The sequence below is a fragment of the Dendropsophus ebraccatus genome, chromosome 12, assembly GCF_027789765.1.
Source record: "Dendropsophus ebraccatus isolate aDenEbr1 chromosome 12, aDenEbr1.pat, whole genome shotgun sequence".
NCBI classification, from domain to species: Eukaryota; Metazoa; Chordata; class Amphibia; order Anura; family Hylidae; genus Dendropsophus; species Dendropsophus ebraccatus.
Window position 1 is genome coordinate 80791837 of NC_091465.1, and position 26456 is coordinate 80818292.

The following is a 26456-nucleotide window of genomic DNA, read 5'->3' on the forward strand; positions in this document are numbered from 1 at the left end:
GGCTGTTTTACCCCCTTCCTGCAACAGAACATACCTGTACTTCAATGATCTAATCAATCATTGCTGTATTAAGTATACTGCAGTGATCTCTATGGGAGATCACTGCAGTAATAATGAATGTCCCCCAGGGGGACTAAAAGTTAAAGGGTACAGAAGAAGAGATAAAAATCCCCCTCCCCTAATAAAAGTCTGAATCACCCCACATTTCCCAATTTATAAATAAAAATAAATAAATAAACAAACATATTTGGTATGGCGGCGTGAGTAACCCAAACTATTAAATTATCAAATTCCTGATCTCGCACGGTAAACCTGTGTAAGTGCAAAAACCCGCCAAAGTGCAAAATTGATCATTTTTGGTTGCATCAAATCAAGAAAAATTGCAATAAAAAGTGATCTAAAAGTCGCATATATGCAAGCAAGGTACCGATAGAAAGAACAGATCATGGTGCAAAAAATGACATCTGACTGTAACGCCTGGAGTAGTGGATCCACTGGACCGTCACCAGCGATGGCACTAACCTCCCCAGGGAGCGGAGTCTAAGGGGCCGCTGGTTTTCACCAGAGCCCGCCGCAAGGCGGGATGGACTTGCTGCGGCAGGCGACCCCCAGGTCGCTACCCCTGGCTTGGTTGCTGGTGACGGCAGGCGAGGCGTGGCAGGAGCAGTAGGCAGGAGATCGCGCAGGCAGAGGACAGAAGGCGTGCTCGCAGGTGGCGGACAGGACTCAGGAACAGTGGGAAGGCAGCGGGCAAGGATAGGGACAAGGACTAAGGACAGGAACCAGGGACAAGGACTAAGGTCAGGAACAACAGGGAGCTGGGCCAAACGCTATGGGAAGCATGTAGAGGCTCCAACACGAGGGACAGGGCATGCTGGGATTTATAGGGAGTGATTGGGTGCAACTACCAATTAGGGACGCACTGCCCCTTTAAATCTGAGACAGCCGGCGCGCGCGCGCCATAGGAGGCGGGGACGCGCGCGCCGGCCGGCACAGCGACAGACAGGAACGTGGAGAGGTGAGGCGCCCCCCGGGGCCGAAGTAACAGCAGCGCCGGGTCCCTGACTATGGACACCGGCTGCTGCATGGGGCAGGAGGCGGTCGCCGCGGCGGCCCGGAACGCGGGACGCCGCCGCGGCCGTGACAGTACCCCCCCCTTTGGCCTCCCCCTCTTTCTTGCCTGCAGATGGCACAGGAAGCCACAAAGTCTTTGACATCTTGGAACAGACTGGACCACCAGTAGTGACGGGAGATCCGTTGGCCGGTCTTACGGACTCCAGAGCGCCCGGCCTCCAATGAGGAATGTCCCCACTTCAAAATACCTCTTCGAAGCGCAGGGTGAACATGGGTCTTTCCGGGGGGTACTTTCCGAAGAGTAGAAGTGACGATTGGTACTAGGCGATCCGGAGGTATAACGTGGCAAGGGGATGTGGGATTGTGGATGAGATCCTTCTGTAAGTTCTCCCGGTGGTAAGAGGACATGACCTCAGTCTCGGTTACGGAGAGAGGGTACACCTCGGCAGAGAAGGCTTCCGCCAAGTCTTGGTCTTCAGCCGGTAGGCCGGATAGAGGCTTGGCGGGGTCGAATGACGCCATAGAGTACTTGGTCTGAGGTGACTTGAGACACTGGCTGGAACAGTCCTGACCCCAACTGAGAATCTCCCCGGTTCTCCAGTCCAGCTTAGGGGCATGTAATTGCAGCCAAGGGAGTCCCAGGAGGACGGCGGGGGAAGAATGGGGCAGGACGTAGAAGGATATCTTTTCCTGATGTAAAGGACCCACCTGGAGGAATAAAGGTGCGGTCTGGTAGTACACACGGTCGGTAAGAATTTCGCCCGTGACCGAGGAGATAGTCAGGGGCCTGGCTAGTCGGGTCACGGGTAGCTGCCATCTTTGGACCAATGTTGCCGCAATGAAACTGCCTGCTGACCCAGAATCGAGAAAGGCAGTAGTCTGGTGATTTTGTCCTGAGGGAGTCCGAATGGAAACTGGCAAAGACAGACTTGGAAGGGTGGCATTCACACCTAGGGACACCTGTCCCACCGGACCTAGGTGCGAACATTTTCCGGACGTTTGAGGACGTAGGGGACATCTCAGCCGAAAGTGATCTGAACCACCGCAATAGAGACAGAGATTCAACTCCAGACGACGGATTCTTTCATCAGGCGTCAGGTGAGCCCGTTCCCCCTGCATGGGAATCTCAGGAGAGGGCTGGGACATCGGAAAGTCAGGATTCTGGAAAACCGGCGCCAGCTGGGGATGGCGACGGGAACGGCTTAGTAGATGTTCATGCCGAACCTCCTCCTCCCTCTCCGAAAAACGAGTATCAACTCTGGCGGCCAGGAGGATGAGTTCGTTCAGGGAGGTAGGTAGGTCTCGGGGGGAAAGCACGTCTTTCACTTGACTGGATAGGCCCTTCTTGAAGGTGGCTATTAGAGCGGCTTCATTCCAGTCCAATTCAGCCGCCAGGGTACGGAACTGGATGGCGTAATCGCCAACAGAGGAGCTCCCTTGAGAGAGGTTGAGGAGAGCAGTCTCGGCTGAAGAAGCACGGGCAGGTTCCTCAAAGACGGAGCGAAACTCGAATAGGAAGGCCCGGAGATTGGCAGCAACAGGATCATCACGGTCCCACAGTGGCGTGGCCCAGGCCAGGGCTCTACCCTCCAATAGGCTGATGATAAAAGCCACTTTAGAGCGCTCGGTGGAAAACTGACTACTTAAAAGTTCAATATGCATGGTGCACTGAGTCAGGAATCCTCTGCACAACTTGGAGTCACCAGAGTATTTGCTTGGGAGAGCAAGTCGGAGTGTAGAAACAGCGTCAGGAGGTGGTGTGCGCTGTAAGGCGGCAGTGAGTTGCTGGATCTGCTGCGACTGTTTCTGGATTTGTTGCGCCTGTTGAGCGACCACTCTGGCGACGTCACGGAGATCAGGCACCTCGCCGGGATCCATGGTTGGAGCCTACTGTAACGCCTGGAGTAGTGGATCCACTGGACCGTCAACAGCGATGGCACTAACCTCCCCAGGGAGCGGAGTCTAAGGGGCCGCTGGTTTTCACCAGAGCCCGCCGCAAGGCGGGATGGACTTGCTGCGGCAGGCGACCCCCAGGTCGCTACCCCTGGCTTGGTTGCTGGTGACGGCAGGCGAGGCGTGGCAGGAGCAGTAGGCAGGAGATCGCGCAGGCAGAGGACAGAAGGCGTGCTCGCAGGTGGCGGACAGGACTCAGGAACAGTGGGAAGGCAGCGGGCAAGGATAGGGACAAGGACTAAGGACAGGAACCAGGGACAAGGACTAAGGTCAGGAACAACAGGGAGCTGGGCCAAACGCTATGGGAAGCATGTAGAGGCTCCAACACGAGGGACAGGGCATGCTGGGATTTATAGGGAGTGATTGGGTGCAACTACCAATTAGGGACGCACTGCCCCTTTAAATCTGAGACAGCCGGCGCGCGCGCGCCCGAGGAGGCGGGGACGCGCGCGCCGGCCGGCACAGCGACAGACAGGAACGTGGAGAGGTGAGGCGCCCCCCGGGGCCGAAGTAACAGCAGCGCCGGGTCCCTGACTATGGACACCGGCTGCTGCATGGGGCAGGAGGCGGTCGCGGCGGCGGCCCGGAATGCGGGACGCCGCCGCGGCCGTGACACTGACACAGCCCCATAGACCAAAGGATAAAAGCGCTATAAGGATGGGAATAGAGCGATTTTAAACACATTTAGTTTTTAAAAGGTTTTAGTATTCTAAAAGCCATCAAATAAAATAAAAGTGATATAAATTACATATTGTTGTAATCTTACTGACTGGAGGAACATAGATAACATGTCAGTTTTACTTTAGAATGTATGGCGTAAACGCAAAACCCCCCCAAAATGCAGACTATTTCACCTTCTTTTTTTTTTATTTCAATCCACAAATAATTTTTCTCTGGTACCACAGCATGTGGTATCACAAAAAGTACAAGTGCTATGGCCTTATAAACATTTTTTTTAGTTTTCTAAGAGATCCCTATTAGAGTCTATAGAAAACAGATGTCTGTGCACACATTGTAAAAGATATATACAATACAGCAAGCAGAGATATAACTATAACTTTTCATGTTACAGAAACCTAGGCTCAGGGACACATGTAAGTCTATGGAAGCAGCACAGGTGCATGGAGATGATGCAGATAATGGGGTCAGGTTACCAAGTCAATAAACAGCTAACCCGGCCCCCAGAGAGGAGATCACATGTCCTCAGACCACAAAGGGAGGTGGAAGAGGGAGTTGAGCGTGGTCTGAATGGACCAAGAATAGAGGATTTTTCATATCCAGAACCGATAAGAATGATAAAAACAAAACAAAACAGAGATAGGGTGCAAGATAGGTTATACATGTATAATAGAAATAGAGTGGTATTGGGAAGGGGAATGATTTAGAATATTGTTTTAATTACCTTTATTACCCCTTTAAATGTAGCACATTATTGTATTCAAAATACAGCCATGTTTTATACCTACTTTCATAGTTTGCTTTTTTTTTTTTACTGAATGTGAACATAGCCTGATACTAATAATCAGGTGGACTAGGCAGAATTGGTCCTGGTTTGCAAATCATCTCCATTGTCTAATCCTAGACTTAAAGGGGTATTCTCATATAATCGCATAAACCTTTGTTAGCTAATAGAGTGTGCAAAAGAAAGCAATTTTAAAATGCTTTGAATTAGCAAAATTGTTTTCTTTTGTAGTTTGTCCATTTTCTCTCCCTGTAGCGTTGACAGCTTTTTGCCTAGGTTCCAGACCACTAATTTTTGTTCTGTGGCCGGCTGTGAAATCACATGGGTGGCCGTGATGTTATCTGAATTTCATAGATGATATGACCAAAAAAATATAATTTTTCATTTATACCAAATCACCGTGTAGGATAATGTTTTTTTTTAATAATGCAGATGATCCAACATGTTTTTTTTTTTATAATGAGAAAAGGGGGATGATTTCAAGGTTTAGGCTTTTAAGTTCACAAAATGTACTTTTTATTAAACAATGGCTGTTGTTGCAGGTTTTCATTAACCCCTATGGAATCCCGGAAGGGGTTTATACACTCTTCCCAGGATTCCATGTGGCCGCACAGAAAAGTGACATGTCTATTTTGTGCGTCCGCTATTCAGTAAACAGCAATTGCACAAAATAGACTGTGCAGACAATGTAAAGTATGGCTTCCGGCTCCCAACCATACTTTACATTGTCTGCTATGGCTAGTTGGAGTGCAGGCACACCCGAATGTATGCCTACATTCCAATTAAGTTGAAGAGATGTTCCCCCAGCCAATACTGCAGTATCGGCCAGGTTGAACATCTTAGACAGCGTCCGTGTCACAGAACCGCCACTGTTTTGCCATGTGTGAACATGGCCTTAATAGGGAACTAGGGATTTTTTTTTTGTACTTTTAAAAACTTTTTCTTTCTTCTTTTTTTTTTTTTTGTCCCATAGAAACTATAATATGTAATCATTAGACTGCATACTGTATACTGTTCAATTTGATGCTTCAATCAGCAGAGAATGATAGGTGACCTCATGGAGTTAACCCAAAACACTACGGAGACACCATCACATGTTTCTCAATGTCAGTGAATCTAGGAACATTGCCCCCCGGAAAATTAAATATGCAAAATTACTGCAGAAACACCATCACATGTTTCTCAACATCAGTGAGCTAGTCAGACCTTCTTCGGGGAAGGAACAACCAAGCCAAGGGAGGTCTCCAGTCAAGGAAACCACCTCAGCAAGGTATTCATCCACAGACAGCTGTTTTGGGGTATTTGCCCCTCATCAGTGTGGAGTAGGAATCTGGCTAGTGGGAGCAAAGCCTAGTAGGTGCATTCAAGAAAATGATGGTTGATCTCAGGGCGATCAACCAAAACACTGCGGAAAGGACTTGGGAAATACCCCAGCAATGTATCCATCCACAGAAAGCTGTTTTGGAGTTTTGGCTTAGTTATTTCTTTATGGAGGAAGCTCTGGATAGCTCACTGACACTGAGGAACAAGTGATGGTGTCTGCAGTATTTTTGCATAATCAATCAGCAGAGAGGCCGCGACTGCCACAGAAGGTAAGTAAACCTCCCCGACAGCAAGTAACCGATCAGCACCCCTGTTTTTTTTTTTTTGCTGCATGGCGGTCAATCTGTCCTATCAGGTTATATGGGCATGGTGCATTTAATATTAATCGTGGCATACACAGGGTTAAACTCCCAGGGAAAGGACTGAAGCTTGCTCCTGTAAGTTGTAGACAGGTGTCAACTGTAGGTTCAGCACCCGAGTCTGCACTTGATGCAATGACCACTGGGCCGCTATAGACATAAGAGGTCATTTTTCCACATTTTGCTAAGGGCTAATGCCTATGGATAGAGAATTCCCTAAAAGTTCCTCCTAAAGGAATATGATTTTGAAAGAAAATCTACTTGTTTATGTAGTTAAGCGTGAACAGAGAACATGTCCCTGTACCATGACAAAGATTATTATAAACTTTATTTATTCTGTGTTACAGATCCTGCTATAAGAATCACATGGGAGATGAATGGTAAGGCCATATTACCTGATAAGGAGCATGTCACTGTCTACCTGTGTGCTGGGGTAATGGAAGTTTTTGTTCTTTGCTTTCAATGCTGCATCAAAATCCAATCTCAGATTTGCCATTTCTGTCCTAGAGCAGTAAGCTTAAAAAAAAAAAAAAAAAAGTAATACAGGGACATCTAACACTACCCCAAAAAACATGTACTATACGTTTAAAGCATTACTGTCATTTAAATGTCAATTTTCAGAAATCAATAACTATCAATAATAAAAGCTATTAGTGAATGTTAGGCTGCAAATAAGCCTATTACAGAGTTTCTTAAAATTGTTCGTACTATAGATTTCTGCATAAAAAATTAACTTCCAGTTATACTCTAAATGTGCTGATAAAAGCATTAAAGTCCCTTAGCAGTCTTCCACAGGTAAGTTATCTATACTACTGTGTTTTTAGAATTTTACAGACATATTTTGGTGCATCATATTTTGTCACATTTGCATTTTGTTGAAACTATAAAGAAGCCACAAAAGAAAAAAAAAGAAAAAAAACAGGAAATTTTAAAATAAACATAAACATTTAACATTAACATTATTATTTTTTTTTTAATTGTTTATGTGTGAAATATAAGAAAGGACATACTGATCTATAGGAGTACACCTCCTATAGATCAGTATGGTACATTCACTTTAAGTTCTTCCCATTGATAGAACAGTGCCGGAGCGGGGAAGCCAGTGCTGCGGTCCTCTTTTTGAACCGTGGCCGGTTCCTGTGTACGGTGCCGTTCTATTCCCTCTACGAAGCGGCTCCATTAGAACTAATAGTGTCTCCAGTGCTTCAGCTCTGGCCGTTGCCCGGAAATAGAATGTGCCATACACAGGAACTGAGTGGCAGTTCAAAAAAAGGACCACGGCACCAACTTCCCTGCGCCGGTGGCGTTCTACCAATGGGCAAAACTTAAAGTGAATGTACTGATGGTACATACGCTTTTAAGTGTCACTATCGTTATAAAAAAAAAAACTTTTGTCATGTCAAAGAGATATGTCAAAAGTTTTGATCAGTCCCCGTCTGAGTGCTCATTTCCTGACTGATTGTGAGAACGAGTGGGGAGAAGACATTGGTGCTGGTTAATTGTATCACACTCCTAACTCTTCCCCACACGCTTGTTTGTAGGATCTGCAGACAGGGGAACCCTGCAGCTTGTTCTTCTTTCTCTATGTAAAACTAAAGCAGTCGCATGATCTCTATGTACTTTGCGGTACACGTGCTCCATCTTCAGGTTGTATAGTGTATAGTTTTCTTTTTCAGGAAAGAAAGCCAATAAAGCCGACATTATCAAAGTGACTGAAGGCTCATCAGTAATACTGAGATGTTCAGTACAGAGTCCACAAACACTTACCTGGACGGACGGGAAGAATAGTGTCCTCCAGCAACGAACTGGGAAAGAGCTAGAACTCAGACTACAGGACATGACGATGAACCATACTGGTACCTACACCTGCTCAGCAAGAGATTACTGTGGGACAAGTAGTATGAATATCAACATAACTGTACTGTGTAAGTATAACTATTACATAAAATGATCATCATAGTATAAGTGAATAGACCCGGGGGTGCAGAGTTTCATAAGAAAAGCTATAGCCCTATAGTCATTTATAACTCCAGACCTCCTGGAGAAACATGCCAGGGAAGAGGGAATAATATATGTTGGTTATATTCAAATTATAATGTACTAGAATAAAAATTGACTTGGAAATGATATAAACAAATAGTAACCTAACCTGAAAAAACAAATACTGATATATGTAGAAAAATAGCTGGAAAAAAATACTATATGAAAACATTATTATTAGAGATTAGCGAGCATGCTGGTCCGAGCTTGGTACTCGTTTGAGTATTAGGGTACTCCATGGTGCTCGTTACTCGGACAAGCATCTGGCGATACTGGAGACAATGACATCTTCCTCTTCCTGCATGTTTGGCGGCTTATTCTCAGCCAATCATCATGCAGGGGAGGCTTTGGGAGCTTGTAGCATCACGTAGGAACCCTACATGTCGATAGCAGCAATTGGCTGGCCAGATCAGATGACCTGGGCATATAAGATCCAGGTCCCATGATGCTCGCTTCAGACGCAGGCTGGATGAGCTTAGGGAGAGAGCTGCTGTCTGTCAGGGAGAGAGTTAGGGTGGGGAAAATAGTGTCTGTTAGGCAGGAATCATCCACAAAGAACCCAACAGTCCTTCTAAGGGCTACAACTACATTTTTTTTGGCCTCCTCTTGGCTGCTGGCTTGGACTTGTAGTGCAGCTATCGCCATCTTGGCTGCACGCTGTGCAGAGCAACTGGTGCCAGAAAGGGGACAGCACGTGGTCCACATAGTCCCCAAAGAAATTGCCCAAAGTCCTCTCAGTACTCATTTTTGCTGCTTCTGTACCTTTGCTTGCTGGGACCTGTAGTGTAGCTACACCTATCCTGGCTGTGCAGTGTAATGGGTGCTCTAAAACAAACAGCACCTGGTACCTGGTACACACAGACTCCATAGACTACACCAAAAGTCCTCCCAGTTGCAGCTAGTTGGGTGCTTTCCTAACATGTGCCAGCACCTGTGCCTTGCGCATCTTGGTCTAAGTCAGAAAAATTGTATTGAGGGCCGCCACCCGGCTGTTGCCCATAATTTGGCGTAATGTTGCGATTAGCCAGTCCCAGAGGCATCCATACATGCTGCCCCTGCTGTTTCCTGTCCATTTCTGTGGTGTTTCAATCATTTTCTGAGGTTTCCAGGTTTTCAGGCAACCTTCCCTGTGCAGAGCTTTGGTCCCCTACAAAAATGCTCGAGTTTCCCATTGACTTCAATGGGGTTCGTTACTTGAAACGAGCAACCGAGTATCGGGAAATATTTGTCTCGAGTATCGAGCATTTTAGTACTTGCTCATCACTAAACCTAACCTGAAAAAGCATACTGATATATGTAGAAAAATAACTGAAAAAAACAAACTATATGTTATTATTATTATTATTATTATTATTAATAAATCTGTGGTGTTTTTCTATGGTGTGAATGTATGTGTAAAAATTTATTCTACTGCCTGTAAAAAAAACAAAAACACACAATTGCACTTTCTTAATTTTTCTTTTTCCAGACCATCCTAGAAATATGGAAATTACATTTTTCTCTCAAAAAGGTAACGTTACATATATTTTTATAGATTTTACGTGTAGATATAGAAGAACTAAGGTCGCCATTTGACATTATACTTTATATCAAAATATATAAAGGCAAATCCATCACCACACCCTGCTCTCCATTGTAAGAGAGAAGACCTATTAGTCTAGGAAGAAACACTTACAGTATATCCATAGCACTATTTAACCAACGCTCAGAACATGATAGACCTCTATGGTAATATGGCCCCCCCCACAATAAATATGTATAACTCAACAAATAAAAATAACAAAGCTTTATTTTTAATCCATCACTAAGAAAAACACATTAAAAGCATGACCTTGGAGGTGGGACTTATGGGGTATGGTATCCTTATGGTCTATAGTGCCTGTGCATCCGCTATGTAAACATTATAATAAACTCATTCAGCATAAACGTTGTTTCACTACCCGCTTCCCCGCTTCTCCATTGTAAGAGCAGTATAGTAAGGACAGTATAGTATAGGGACAGGTCTGCTCTCCTATGTAACGACAGTATAGTATAGGGACAGGTATGCTCTCCAATGTAACGACAGTATAGTATAGGGACAGGTATGCTCTCCAATGTAAATAATAAAAAAAAAAGTGTGGGGGGTTCCCATGCATTTACATAAAAAACCAGGTAAAAAAAAAGCAGCCTAGTATTACCTAGGTGGGAAACAAGTTTATTAATCTTAAAAATCCTTTTATTTATTTATTTTTATTTTTTTCGTGATAACAATATTCACAGGGAAAGAACGTCCAGCAGGTCCACTAGTGGATATTGATGAAACTGAAACCCTGACCCTGACCTGCAGAGCGGATGGTAACCCTCCTGTTACTGTGCTCTGGGTAAGAGGAGAAGATAAAACAGAGACATCTATAACCAGTAATAGTGGATCACCAGCAGAGATAAATGTGACGTCCTCAGAGGCCGATGTCTACCAGTGCTTGGCATGGAATGGCCTTGGGCTCAGAAAACGAAGTATTCAAGTTGGGACAAAGCAAGGTAGGAAATATTGTTTGAAAAATTATTATTAAACCATTAAAATGGAAAAACAAAGGCCAGGCAATGTGAATTTTTCGTAGTTTCCCATGCTGTGTGGTATTTCTGGCACATTCTTATGTTTTTATAACTTTTAAGGTTGGATTAAATGGGTATTGCCATCTCAAACAGGTTTAGGTCAGGTTTAGGTCAGGTTTACTTGGTGGACACATTCAGTTAAACACACTTTTCCTCCATCTAATGACATTATAGTAGATAATACTCAATACTGGGCATGAAGTGTTCTTCATACACACTGAGTACACTTCCTCCATATATAAAAATGTTAAATTGCGCAAAGGAGTTAAAGAAGTCCCAAAACCCCATCCATGGTGATCCACAATGGCCAGGAGCCCAATAACATTTAACATTGGCTCCTATTTTGATGAGACCAGAAACCCCCTCCTTACATTGGTTAGCCAGCCTATGTAATGCAATACAGTAAGGTGCAGGGGAGTATTTGGTTGGGTGAACTCATGCCGGAACAGCTGTTATGATGGTGTGGTAGCTGAGTGGGTCTAGGGTCACTTGGGTACCTGTCACAGTAGCCTGACATGGTAAAGGACCCACCCAGGACAGTCTTAGCACCTCACTGGCAAAGAAAACAAATTAACCAGAAGTTGCCAGAAGGGCCCTTCCCAATTTAGAAGTGTACTCTGCCAGAATAGTAGAGGTGTGTAAAAGAAGAGAATATAAAATACTCATACTAACTTTTCTAGTCTTGATCGCCTTATGCCCCCTAGTTGCGAGCTACCCGTCCTAGGTGGGTATTACAAGCCCCAGGCCTTGTTATCTTGATTGAGCAGACTACCGAGCCTTCCCATTTGTCCTGCACTGTGCAGTAGAATACATAGACTTTTCCTCATACCTTTGTTCTGAAGGTAACTGCCCTGCATGGTTTAGAGAGGTTCACGGGCACGGTGATTTCTGTTAGGCTTCTCTCCCCTTGTAGAAACCTTACTACTGCATAGCGGTTCTAGTGCTCATAGAAGAAGTAACTTGTCTAATTTTCTTAGTGGTTTCTCTCTTTCACTTAAACTCCAAATAGACTAACAAACTACACCCACCAGTAACTAAGCCCTACCTACAGGGGCTAACTAAACCCTCCTGTGATTGGTGGGCTGCGTGCGTGCAGAGAAGAGAGTGAAAGAGATAGCTTAGAGAAAGAAGGGAAAGCACCTGCACCTGTGAGTGGTCAGAAGGCAACACATGACACATAACAGTTAACCCCTGGAAGACTTCAGCTGTGGAAAAGACACAGTAGTGACACCTAGTGGGAAGAAACGCTAAGTACAGCAGACACCTCATCCCACTTGTGTGAGCCCAAGAGAGTTACCTTACTCAGGTGCAAGGGAACATAGAGGCACTACAAAAACAATAATTGAAAAGATGTTCCTTCTTAGAATATTCATCTCATGTATCAATGTTAGTGGTCACACATGCCCAGTGGCTCAGTCCCATTGCCTAGTTTCTCTTGCACACAGTCAACTAGGGAATTCCTATCAATGTGAAATCCATAAAAGGGGTGTAATTGCAATATCGACAGCTGAGGAAATACGAAAGAGAGTGATATCTATTTGTGGGGTAACTTCTCTATAGTACATCATAACATTCACCATTCTTATCTCTGTAGGTTGTATACCGAACCATGTAACTATAACCCTGGATTCTACTATCATCATTGGGCTGGTTATTGGTAATATTGTCCTCCTCATCCTCGGCATTATGGGATCCTATTATTTTCTGAAGAGACACCTGGAGAAAAGACAGCTAGGTAAGGGATCATAATATCACAGTAAGACAGTACAACATTCAGTTGCCCAATGCTTCAGGTAAGAAATGATACAATGTGACGTACCCTGTTTCTCAAAAATAAACCCTACTCCGAATATAAGCTCTAGCTTGATTTTGCAGGGTTTTTGGGGTAGACTTGAAATATAAGCTATAAATACAGCCAGCGCCTCAAGCGCTAGGTTATGTCACATGACTTCATGGAGACGCAATTTGGGCAAACCATGGAAAAAAAAAACCAGCCTTTGCTGTAGCCTACTGAATCGAACATAGTCTTGATTGAATGTGCCTGCATGATGCAGCTTAAATTGCTATGATGGAAGAAAAGAAAGGGTTTTTTGTTTTTTTGGGGGGGGGGGGGGTTGCGCCATCCTCTTTACAGTTTGGGGTGCTTTATGTTTTTTTACTAGTTGAAGTTGGGAAGTGTTTTAGGAGATAAAGGTAAACCCCTTCTCTGATGTGTTCTCCTCCTCTACGGATTTTAATACTCCTTTCCATATCCTCCCCTTAGTATATTCTAAAATACATTGAGGGCAAGCTGTAAGGAAGTTACTTCTGTATAATAAGATCTTAGCTGCTGCAGACCTTCTTTTCAGAGGAGCCACCTGCTACCAGTGACTGACACATGATCCATATTTAAAAATAAAAATAAAAAAACAACAAAAAATTCTCTGTATAATGAGAAAAAGTATAATTACTATAGTGTTAATCATTAAGACTATAAAAGTTACAGACATTTTCAATGTAATGAGATTTAAGTCAGTTGGCCAGACATCTCTTCTATAACTGGACAGACACGTCCCATCCATTTAACAATAAAATATTTTTGTACTACTTTTCTCCTTTAGAAAAATATGTGGCTAAATACTTCTGCAAAGGGGTGGTCCAGTTAAGATTAATTATTATTATTATTATTATTATTATTTATTATTATTATTATTCCCCCCCAAGAAAAGAGATCTTCTGACCCCAGGACAAAAGGAGCAGAATCCACATATGAGGTAAGAGCTGTTTTCTGGATGAATGTTTTTTGTTTTTTTTTCCTCTCTATTTCACTCAGTCACTTGTATAGAAATTATTCAGGTGCGATCATCCTTTAGTATAAATTATATTCCTTAATACCCTCTGTCAGTGTCCGGGTTGGGGCAACAGAAATTAACATCCAAAAAATTTAAATATAAATAACAAAAAATAAAAAAATTTTATATCTCCTATAGGGGATGAGGAGGTGAGGCTATATCATATCATTTATATTAGAGCAGATTTCTGGCTGCCTCCCAGCCAGAGACAAAGCAGTGAAAACGACATCATTTTTCTTTAGGCTATGTTCACACATCATTTTTCTTTAGGCTATGTTCACACAATGTTTTTTCAGCTCTGCTTAAAATGATGTCCATCATTTTGAGTCTAAAAAAACGGACATCATTTAGCTGTCTGGCCTTCCCTTAGTGCAGTGATGGCTGCTGGTACATTATTCTAGTTTGGTTACTAATTGTCCTTTGGATGCGGCTTAGTTGAAAAGTCCATTGAATTTAATAGTAAAAACGGAGACAGAAAGGGGGGGGGGGGGGGGAGAAAAACTATGTGTGAACAACTAATAAAAAAAATCCGCTGTTTGCAAAAGAAGTCCGAAAATTATTGTCATGATCATTATTTTGACGTCAACGGTTATAACATCCGTTATTCAATATATTGTGTGCATTGGACGTCCTTCTTTCCATTGACTGCAATGCATTGCCATTACAGTCAGTTAAATTGCGGCAATAACGGACGTTATTTTAGGCTATGTTCACACTGCGTATGTTTCCGTCCGTAGTGCGAACTGCGAATATACGCACATAGTTTTGAGGTTGATGCGTTCGCTTGAAAGTATACGATATATGACCGCACAATGCACACTACGTATGAACTTACGACCGGATCGTATGCGGCGCTGTGAAAAATGAACACGACCATTGTTTGAGGACGGAAATGTTGAAACTCACGGCCGTGGATTTCCATGCGGTCCCGTACGAAGTATTTATTTCAGCCAAATTGAACTTGATTTTTAAGATCCAAAAGGTTCTGTGAGTTTTATTGGGCTGGGCGAAGATTTCCAAGTAAATGACCTGCCTCAGATCGCTTCGAAACAAGCTAGGGAGCATAACTGTACTACGGGCGTATGTTCGCGGTTTGTACGCATCCGGCCGCATGTCGATTTTTCCCACACCCGTTGTTTCAGCCACACATGTACGGCAGCGTACGAACTACGGCCGGACTCATACGCAGTGTGAACATAGCCTTAAATTGCAAAAGCAGCCGCCTTTTCTCTGTTTTTGAAGTTGTTTGAACATAGCCTGAAACTGTTTTTATTGAACAATTCTTTAGTAGTATCTTTTTATATGTAAAAAAAAAAAAAAAAAAAATAGGTGTCAAACTCCTATACAGACCAGCGCTGCTCCAGAAACTTCACAGTCACAAAGGATATTACGAGTGATCAAAAATATTTATTAAAATAGCACAGGTATAATGCGTTTTGGAAGCATCCACTTCCTTCATCAGATAATGTGCACACTCTAATCACACATATCTAGTGGGTTAAATCCAGACAAAAATACTCCATAGAGCCTCCTATATTACAAATATTACTAGGTGGTGCTTTGCAAATCATTCCACAATCTTCCAAAAAGATTATATCACAGAGGCAATGAGCTATATCAGCACCTGGTTCACCACACGGGAAGCAAGAATCAGATTGGAAAATACCCAGTTTTTCCCATTACCCCATGTTGGGGGAGATATACATATGTCTTGTGGAAGATTCCCAAGGTCACTTCCATATAGTGAGTAGAAGGTAATGTCTTAACCTCTTAAGGACCCATGACGTACCGGCACGTCATGGATCACTGTCACTTAAGGACCCATGACGTACCGGTACGTCAGCCCTTTAAACGGGCGCCGCGGCCGGCCGGGTCCCGATCGGGGGAGATAGCCTGCTATAATACATAGCAGGCCATCTCTCCCTGTCGGCATGGAGGGTTGTTAACCCCCCCCATGCCGACGATCGACGCTATTGGCTGATAAGCCCATAGCGGCGATCGGAACCTTTCCGGGCCATCGGTGGCCCGATGACCCGGAAAAAAAATGGCGGTCGGTGCTGTCCGAGGACGGCACCGACCGCCATTACTGTAAAAAGTAATGGTGGTCTCGGTACCACCGTCCCGATCGCCGTGAACGGCCGGCCAGCCGGCCGGCCGTTCACGGCGATCAAAGTCCCCACAAGTAATAAATACCTGCTCCGGACCCCTCAGCTAGGTAGCTGAGGGGTCCGGAGCAGGTATTTGTACATTACTCACCTGTCCCGGGGTCCTGATCGGCGTCTTCCGGGTTCCCGGCGTCCTCTTCATCTTGTCGGGACTTCGGCTTCTTCCGTGAGTCCCGATCGTCTGTTTCCGGCTCCAGCGTCGTCTTTTTTCGTATTTTTCCGGCTCCAGCATCGTCTATTTTCGGATCTTGCTCTCTGCTGCCCCCTAGCGGCTGATAAGTGTAATACACGTATCAGCCACTACATGGATGTTCACAATGTAGTAAAAAAAATTTTTTTTTTCCCAATTTTTTTTTTTTTCTATTTTCCGCACCCTATCGCCGCTGAGTGTTGATCAGCATCGCACGAAAGTGCGCTGCTAATCAGCAACTCCTCCTTTTTGGCGTAGGGTGGTTTTTTTTATATCCTACTGCCACGGTCTGCTGATAAGTGCCGAACATAAGTGCGGCATTCATCAGCAACACCATTTTTGGCGTAGGTTTTTTTTGTATACTTACTGTAAAAAACACGTAAAAAAACACTACATTACACCACACTACATTGAATAAAGTTTTACACTACACCACTACATACCCCATATACCAATCCCCATATAAAGATGGCCCCCAGGGTGTTTTCGGTATCGGACGCATACATTATTATTGCCTCCGACACCGAAACAGCCAGTGAGGATGAATGGGGGGTCCTTCGTTCCTCCATTCATCCTCATCCTCCTCATCATCCAGTGACGTGTCTGGGAGTAGCGTAGCGTACGCTGCCCCCCAGACACGTCTTTTCCGCCAGTACCGTCCCAATAAGAGATGACGGTATGGCGTGAAATTCTACAAACTCTGTGAGAGTACCTCAGGGTACACTTACAGATTTAGGGTACGTGCACACTGCGGAATGGCGAAGGATAACCCTTCGTGCATTCCGCAGCTGGCACCCGCCGGCGGACTGATGCAGGGGCGCGTCTCCGCCCATGTCATAGACTCTATCCTATGCATGGGCGGATTCCATCATCCGTCATTCCATCAACACGTTGGACGCAGAGCAGAATCCGCCCGTGCATAGAATGGAGTCTACGACACGGACGGAGACGTGCGCCTGCATCAGTCCGCCGGCGGGTGCCAACTGCGGAATGCACAAAGGGTTATCCTTCGCGATTCCGCAGTGTGCACGTACCCTTAGAGTGTATGAAGGAAGGGACACTCGAATCCAGCCCCCAGATGCCCACTCCCCCCCCCCCATCCTCGGAGTTAGTGGGGACATCGTCCGGGAACTGATCTTCCCACTGCTGGATAAAGGTTACCACCTGTACGGGGATAACTTTTATACCAGCACCCCCTCCTCTTCCGGTCCCTCGCTGCCCGAGCTACTGTAGCTTGCGGCACGATCCGAACATATCAGAAGTAGTAATAAAGCCCTAATATTTAGCAGCCATGGAGCGGACCCAGCGCTTCTGGATATGAAGGACCCCGTATCGCACCAGGACAACATTTTCCAGGTGACGTCCCCCACACTGGAGAAAGGGAGACCCCAGAAGAAGTGCAGAGTGTGGTGTAACAGGGGGATCAGGAAGGACGCCATTTACCAGTGTGCCACCTGTCCTGATCACCCCGGCCTCTGTATACTGGATCGCTCCAAGGCGCACCACACGTCACTGGGGTTCTACATTATCTAAATTCTGTCCCTTATTCCTATTTCAGGGGTCACGTTGATCCAGGGATTATTCTGATCGCCATTATGGAGTCGGGAAGGAATTTTTCCCCTGTGATGAGGCTACTGTCGTCTGCCTCACGAGGGTTTTTTGCCTTCCTCTGGATCAACACAGGTTGAATTTGATGGACACCTGTCATTTTCAACCTTATAAACTAATAATTGGCCTAATACCCCCAAATAAATTAGAATTGTCCCTTTTCCCCAGCTAAATAGGTATGGCCGCCATTCCCATTAGAGGATGCCATGATGCAATTACAAAGCCTCTGTGCGGCCAGGACAGTAGAAACCCCCCACAAGTGACCCCATTCTGGAAACTACACCCCATAAGGAATCTAACAAGGGGGGCAGCGCGTATATGGCTCCCTGGTGACGGCCACATTTGGGACGTGAAAATGAAAAAAATTGTATTTTTTATTTTCACGGCACATGTTCTACACATGTGCCCATCACTAGTGGGGTCCATATGCTCACTGCACCCCTTGTTAGATTCCTTATGGGGTGTAGTTTCCAGAATTGGGTCACTTGTCGGGGGTTTCTACTGTTCTGGCAGCACAGGAGCTTTGTAATTGCGACATGGCCTCCATCCCCCATTCCAGCCTCTAAATGGCGCTCTGTCCTTTTGGTGACTTGCCCTGTGCCCATATGGCAAATTATGTCCACATGTGGGGTATTTTCGTACTCAGGGGAAACTACCCTACACGTTTTGTGTTCATTTTCTTTTTTAACCCCTTGTGGAAATGGAAAAAAATCAAGGCTAGACCAACATTTAGTGTAATTTTTTTTAATTTTTACTCTAAATCATTGATCTTGTCTTGATTTTTTCATTTTCACAAGGGGTTAAAAGATAAAAAAAAACACAATGTGTAGAGCAATTTCCCCTGAGTACGGAAATACCCCACATGTGGACATAAAGCGCCATGCGGGTGCAGGGTAAGCCTCCAAAGGGAAGGTGCGCCATTTGGTTTTTGAAGGCTGGATTTGGATGGAATGGATTTCGAGGGGCCATGTTGCATTCAAAAGGCCCCTGTGTTGCCAAGACAGTTAAACCCCCCACAAGTGACCCTATTATGGAAACTACACCCCTCAAGGAATGTAACAAGGGGTGCAGTCAGCATATGGACCCCACTGGTGACGGGCACAAATGTGGAACAATGTGGCGTGAAAATGAAATATTAAATTTTTTACACTATAATGTTGGTCTAGCCTTGAATTTATCATTTTCACAAGGGGTTAAAAGAGAAAAAAAAACACAAAATGTGTAGAGCAATTTCCCCCGAGTCCGTAAATACCCCACATCTGGACATAAAGCGCCATGTGGGCGCAGGGCAAGCCTCCGAAGGGAAGGAGCGCCATTTGGATTTTAGAGGTTGGATTTGGCTAGAATGGATGATGAACGCCATGTCGCATTTACAGAGCCCTTGTGCTGCCAAAACACTGTAAACCCCCCACAAGTGACCCCATTCTGGAAACTACACCCCTCAAGGAATCTAACAAGGGGTGCAGTGAGGATATGGACCCCTGGATGACGGGCACATTTGTGCCATGAAAGTGAAAAAATGAAAATTTTCACTTTCACGTCACATTTTTCCACATTTGTGCCCGTCACCAGTGGGGTCCATATGCTCACTGCACCCATTGTTAGATTCCTTGAGGGGTGTAGTTTCCAGAATGGGGTCACTTGTGGGGGGTTTCCAGTGTCTTGGCAGCACGAGGGCTCTGTAAATGCGACATGGCCCTTGAAATCCATTCCAGTGAAATCCAGCTTCCAAAAGCCAATTGGCGCTCCTTCCCTTTGGAGGCTCGTCCTGCGCCCGCTTGGCACTTTATGTCCACATGTGGGGTATTTCCGTACTCGGGAGAAACTGCGCTACATGTTTTGTGTTTTTTTTTTTTCCTTTTATCCCTTTGTGAAAATGAAAAATTGAAGGCTAGAACAACATTTTAGTGTAAAAAATACTTTAGTCTTTTTTCAAGCCATATTGTTTGGAAAATCTGTGAAGCACCTGTGGGGTCCAGATGCTCACCGCACCCCTTGTTACATTCCTTGAGGGGTGTAGTTTTCTAAATGGTGTCCCTTTAGGGGTGTTTTTTAGGTTTTGGCACCCCAGAGCCTCTGCCAACCTGAAGTGGTACAGTCAAAAATGACCAAAAATAACGGAGCCATTGAAATTCACTAGGCGCTCCCTTATATCTGAGGCTTGTGGTTGCGTCAAATAGCGCAATAGGGCCACATATGGGGTATTTCTATAAACTGCAGAAACGGGGCAATCAATATTGGGGTGCATTTCTCTGGTAATAGGTTTATAATTATGAAAAATATTGGATTACAATAAAATCTCTGCACAGAAAATTAAAATTTTCAAGTTTCTTACACACTTAGCTTTTATTTCTGTGACTCCCCTAAAGGGTTAAAAAAACTTTCTGGATGTGCTTTTGCAGAGATTAGGGGGTGCAGTTTCTGAAATGGGGTGCTTCGTGAGGCTTTCTAACACACAGTCCCCTCAAATACACTTTAAACCTGAACAGTTCCCTAAAAATATCTGATTTTGAAATTTTACTGAAAATTTGGAAATTTGCTGCTAATGTTTTAAGCTTCCTATTGTCTAAAAATAATGAAATATAGTTTAATAAATGCCGCCAACATAAAGTAGACATGTTGCTAATGCTATTTAATATATAATTTATGTGGTATAACCATTTTCTGTATAAGCAGAAAAGTTTTAAAGTTGGAAAAATGCATTTTTTCACAATTTTTCACGCTATTTTGGGTTTTTTCATAAAGATTCGTTATAAGTATCGACTCCAATTTACAAGAAATGTGAAGTACAATATGTCACGAGAAAACAATCTCAGAATCAGCCGGATAGGTAAAAGCATCCCGAAGTTATTAATGAATAAAGTGACACTGGTCAAATTCATAAAATTTGCTCCGGTCCTTAAGGCCATTTCAGGCCCGGTCCTTAAGGGGTTAAAGGAGTATTCTACCATAGATAACAGGTCAGCTATGTCCATGTTTAGGTCAATTTAGATCCAGCCAGTCTATAGTCAATAGAGGAGTTAAAGTAGCGGTAAGTTATTAGACATTTGAGTCCTAGATGAGGTTGATACTTTGAGAGCTTTATAGAAAGTTGTGTCCCACTGAGTAGGTGGTAGGGTAAGGGGATATAACTGCGATCCTGCAGGTAGGCAAAGAAGGGGAATTTGAGTGTGGGGTAAGTGTCCTTAAGCATTTGAAAAGTAAGAAGTTGTATAACTGGATATGTTGACAAAATGTATCAACTGGCAAAGTCCCCCATTACATTTAGAGATGAGCGAACCTGGAGCATGCTGGAGTCCATCCGAACCCGAACTTTTCGGCATTTGATTAGTGGTGGCTGCTGAACTTGGATAAAGCCCTAAGGCTATGTGGAAAACATGGATATAGTCATTGGCTGTATCCATGTTTTCCAGACAACCTTAGAGCTTTATCCAAGTTCAGCAGCCCCCGCTAATCAAATAAAGAACGATCGGATTCGGATGGACTTGAACCCAAACCCGGTTCGCTCATCTCTAATTATATTGTGTGCAAGGGTAAACCGAGTGGAATGTGGGTAAAGCTGTATGATGGGGAAAGGGGCATAAATAACTTCTAACTTCTCTATTTCCCCTTTAGCCCCTTCCCTCCGCAGGACGTACCGGTACATTCTGCTGCGGTTGAGTGTGTGTGTGTGTGTGTGTGTGTGGGGGGGGGTCAGAGAGGGGTCGCGCCACAACCCCACTCTGAACCGTCGCGATTCCGTATGCTTTCTGCAGCCAGGTACAGCGGCTATGTGTGTGAAAAAATTATTAATTAAAACCCCCCTGCCCTAATAAAAGTTTGTATCACCCCCCTTTTCCCATTCTATAAATAAAAATAAATAAAAAAACATATTTGGTATCGCCGCGTGCGTAATCGCCCAATCTATTAAATTATCACATTTCTGATCTCGCACGGTAATTGCGTAAGCGCAAAAACCTGCCAAAGTGCAATATTGCCCATTTTTGGTCGAATCAAACCCAGAAAAATTGTGATATATGCATATATGCAAGTAAAGTACCAATAGAAAGTACAGATCATGACACAAAAAATGACACCTCACAGCCCCATAGACCAAAGGAATAAAGCGTTATATGGATGGGAATAGAGCGATTTTAAGGAACATTTAGTTTTTTTTTAAAGGTTTTATTTTTTTTAAAAAGCCATCAAATAAAATAAAACTTATGCAAGTTGTCTGTCACTGTAATTGTACTGACTTGAGGAACATAGATAACAGATATCTTTTTTAGCATAGAGCGAAAGGTTTAAACACATAGCCACCCCAAATAAAAAATATTGTGTTTTATTTTCAATTTCAACATGCATAGAATTTTCTTCTGGTTTCATTGCAAATTAAAATTTGTTGCGCAAAAAAATAAGGTCTTATGTGGGTCTGTAGGGGAAAAAATGCATAAGCTATGCCCTGGAGGAAAAAATAAAAACGCAAAAATGAAAAATTGGCCCAGGAGGGAAGAGGTTAAAGGGGTTATCCAGCACTACAAAAACATGGCCACTTTTCCCCTCTTGTCTCCAGATTGGGTGGGGTTTGAAGCTCAGTTCTATTGAAGTAAATGGAGCCTAATTGCAAACCGCACCTGAACTGGAGACAAGAGAGGGGGAAAAGTGGCCATGTTTTTGTAGCGCTGGATAACCCCTTTAAGCTGCATATTGTTTGCTTCTGGATATTGCAGGCAGTGATGTATTTAGCTTCAGATTTTTTAATCACTTTTTATTTTCTAGGAATTAAAAGGACAAAAGAATGAATTTTACTCCGAATTAAAAGTACAATAATAATGGAGACGTCCAACATGTAATTACATAAATAGCAGCAGCATATGATATAGCGTTATATAAAGATTTTCAGCATACACATCTATCCCTAATGCAGTCCACAGTGTAATTTCTATAGCTCAGACACACTTTATTATTTCTACAGAGCCACAGTCACTCTTAGCGTACACATCCCAAGAGCACCACCACATTGGTGGGACCAAGTCTAGGGGACTGACTCCTGGGATACAGATGCTGGTTCCCTACCGTTCCTCCCCAAGACTGGTGAGCCGCCAGGTTAGAAGACTGTGGGAGCTCACCTGTGGACTGTTCCTGCTTTCTTAAAGGGGTTGTCCAGCGCTACAAAAACATGGCCACTTTCCCCCTACTGTTGTCTCCAGATTGGGTGGGGTTTTAAAACTCAGTTCCATTGAAGTAAATGGAGCTTAATTTCAAACCGCACATGAACTGGAGACAACAGTAAGGGGTAAAGTGGCCATGTTTTTGTAGCGCTGGATAACCCCTTTAAGCCTGCACTGGTTTCATGTCAACGCCTGGAAATGTCCATTGTCAGCCATGCTAGACTTGTTCTGAACAGCTGCTGATTCCTGTGAGCTCATGGTATACGGCATCACCATCTGCATGTAGGTGTATGTAATGTGTTTCTATCTGATGCCTGAATATACTGTATAGTTTAATGCTTCCTGACAGGCATGGAGATTAGAGACTACTTTACAATATGTTTCGTACCACCCACATTTTTAAGGCCAAGTTATTTTTAATAATTAATAAATCTTTCATTTTATCATTAATTCTATTGCAAAAAAAAAAAAAATATATATATATATATATATATATATATATATTTAAAAATATTTTTGTAATTAAAATTATAAATAAATAAACAAAAACAAAGTTTATTTTATCAATAATTCTATTGCAAAAAAAATTATAATAATAAAATAAAAATAAAATATAAATAAAAATATTTTTTGTAATTAAAATTATAAATACTGTAAATAAACGAAAACAAAGTTGTGTTATTGTGTTTAGCGGTTTATTTGCCCATAGTCATACTCAGGGATATTATCATGTTCTCATAGTAATTGCTGTACATTTTGGCTATATATTGGTCTCCTATCTAGTATTATATACATCTGTAATTATTTATACCGTCTTGCGTATTACATTGCAGTTGATGTTTGTTGTTGCAGTTACCATTGATCCCACTAATTACATATTATATAGCATCCCTTGTATTTGGCTATGTTCACACAACGTTTTTTCAGCTCCGTTTAAAATGACGTCAGTTATTTTGAGGCTAAAATAACGGACGTTTTTTTTAGCAGCCTGGCTTCCCCCTTAGTGCAATGACTGATGTTTGCACATTATTCTAGTTTGGGGTTACTAATTGCCCTTTGGGTGTGTCTTAATTTAAAAGTCCATTGAATTTAATTGTAAAAATGGAGAAAGAAGATGACAAAAGATGAACTGTGTGTGAACAACTAATAAAAAATGTCCGCTGTTTGCAAAAGACGTCCGGAAATGATGTTCATGTTTATTATTTGATGTCCGCGGCAAAAGCGTCCGTTTTTCAATGCATTGTGTGCATTGGACGTCCGTCTTCCCATTGACTCCAATGTATTGCCATTGCAGTCAGTTAAATCGCAGCAAAAACTGACGTTTTTTTAAATAGTGAAATAGCGTTTTTTTTAAAAATAGCGAAATCGTTTTGCTCCGGATTTCTATAATTTCTGCAGTGTTCTGTGTTATTATGTGAGGTTCATTTTGATATTTTTATGGTATTAATAAAGTTGTGCTTTGCTGATATAACTCATCATGGTGTTTTTTTTATCTGTAGTACCTTCCTATTTAAAAAATAAAAAATATAAATAAAAATGTTATATGTATATACAGCGCTTCCACCTTTCTTATACTAATGGGACCAATGTTCTCACACTATCTTGTTCTATACTTCTACAAAGTTTACAAAACCATCTGAACAGAGGCAGAGATAAGATTCTAGAGAATATTCTCCCTTGTACACTGATGATATTGGACGCTGATGTTACCTTATTGGTTTTTCTCTTGTGGTAGGCAAAACCTTTAACCCACATCCTTCTGTCTACGTTTTTACTATCTTAGTCAACAGCTGAAATAGGGCAGAGACAAAAATGCAGGGGACATGGACTGGATTTCTAGACAGTATAACCTTTGAATATTCGATTACATGTCTAAACGAGTTATACTGTACATGCAAAATCCTAAATTGTAAGAAGATTCCCAGGTGGCCAGAAGCTGGCCTGACACTTTGGTAGAAGATCAGACTTCTATGTCTGCAATAAAGACCTGCTATACAGGGGGTCTGTATCAATGTCTTAGGCCAGATTCACACATTTCATAGCTATGGTCCTTACATGGCTAATGAACCTTTAAATTCCCAGCATCATCATTCATTAGGATGCCATGAGCTCTGAAACAAGCAAATCTCCTGGTGAATGTACTGAGAGGATAAAAAAAATCTCCAACTAAAGAGTATTAAAGGGGTTATCCAGCGCTACAAAAACATGGCTATTTTTCCCCCTCTCTTCTCTCCAGTTTGGGTGGGGTTTTGAAACTCAGTTCCATTGAAGTAAATGGAGCTTAATTGCAAACCGCACCTGAACTGGAGACAACAGTAGGGGGAAAAGTGGCCATGTTTTTGTAGCGCTGGATAACCCCTTTAAGTCACAGACAAGTGTAACTGCCTTCCACAGTCTCAGAACAGAGATGCTCAACGTGGATGGCGTAAATTTTCACTTAGCTGCGTAAAGACTTCACTTAATGCCATGAACATATAACTTAAAACTACAAGTCCAGGCAAAACAAAACTAAACCTTGACTCATAAAGAGTCACTCAGTAGAGAAAAACCCCCTATGGAGGAAACTCTAGGGAACCATGGCTAAAGGATTGCCCTTCCCATGGGCTTAGAGGGTTAATGCCAAACTTTAATTAGTCAAATGAAAATAAAATTGATATTGTCATCGCATATCTGGTACTGTGCACAAACAGAGAAGAGTTACAGTAATACATGCATCATTACACTTGCAAAAAAGAATCAGTTTTACAGTGAAGATGGGAGGGAAATGTGTTTCTCCAGATCTTCTTGTGAGACAGAGGAAGTGAGAGACAAGATAGGAAGTTATATCTATTCCTAAACTCCACCCTCCTCATAGTAATGTAGTAGGCATATAGATACCCCAACATCTTCATAGCAATGCACTAGGCATATACTCCTCCCTTGCAAAGCAGAACCACATGTGCTTAAGTGTATACCATTATAGAGGCAAGACTACAGGGGCTTTAGGTCACCCCTCCCAAAGTCACATCCCCCTTGCTTATAGCTCTGGGGGAGTCTGTTCAGGATAATAGGAACACACCTTGGTTATGGCTAAACTACAATATTGTTACTCATCTCAGGCCAACAAACTGTCCCTGTTCTTCTGCATGTGTCCATTATAATTCCTCCTTTACCTCTCGTATCTCTTTTCACTCCAGCAAACCAAAATTACTATTCCAAACCTTCCTCCCTCCCTAGTCTAGACACCTATCACTGACCTCTGCACTGAAGACCTGGCCTCCCACTAAAAAATAAAATTGACAATATACACCTATAAATCCACCTATCTATGTGGGGGAAAATTTAAATAGCCAGAGAAAACCCACACAAAGACAAGGGGAACATACAAGCTCCTTGCAGATATTGTCCTTGGTGGAATGTAAACCCTGGACTCTAGTGCTGCAAGGCAACAGTGCCAATCACTAGGACACTTTTTTTTTTTACATGTTTCTTTTTACAATTTTTAGGTCCATCTAGCAGATTTTCCTAAGCAATCACTTAATTGTATATACTGATTAAAGGGGTTATCCAGCGCTAAAAAACATGGCCACTTCCCCCTACTGTTGTCTCCAGTTTGGGTGGGGTTTTGAAACTCAGTTCCATTGAAGTAAATAAGGCTTAATTGCAAACTGCACCTGAACTGGAGACAACAGTAGGGGGGAAAGTGGCCATGTTTTTGTAGCGCTGGATA

At 43.1% G+C, this 26456-nt stretch overlaps 1 protein-coding gene across 1 annotated transcript in view; it reads left to right on the top strand.

Moving 5' to 3' along the window:
- LOC138769751 (sialic acid-binding Ig-like lectin 13) overlaps positions 1-22444 on the top strand; it is a 55765-nt gene extending 33321 nt beyond the window's left edge. Inside the window, exons 5-11 of the mRNA XM_069948395.1 lie at positions 6519-6551; positions 7848-8096; positions 9680-9721; positions 10471-10728; positions 12398-12538; positions 13507-13556; positions 22356-22444. Coding sequence (XP_069804496.1) covers positions 6519-6551; positions 7848-8096; positions 9680-9721; positions 10471-10728; positions 12398-12538; positions 13507-13556; positions 22356-22406 — 824 coding nt within the window. The 3' untranslated portion in view covers positions 22407-22444. The remainder of the gene's footprint in view (positions 1-6518; positions 6552-7847; positions 8097-9679; positions 9722-10470; positions 10729-12397; positions 12539-13506; positions 13557-22355) is intronic.
- The last annotated feature ends 4012 nt before the right edge of the window (positions 22445-26456 follow it).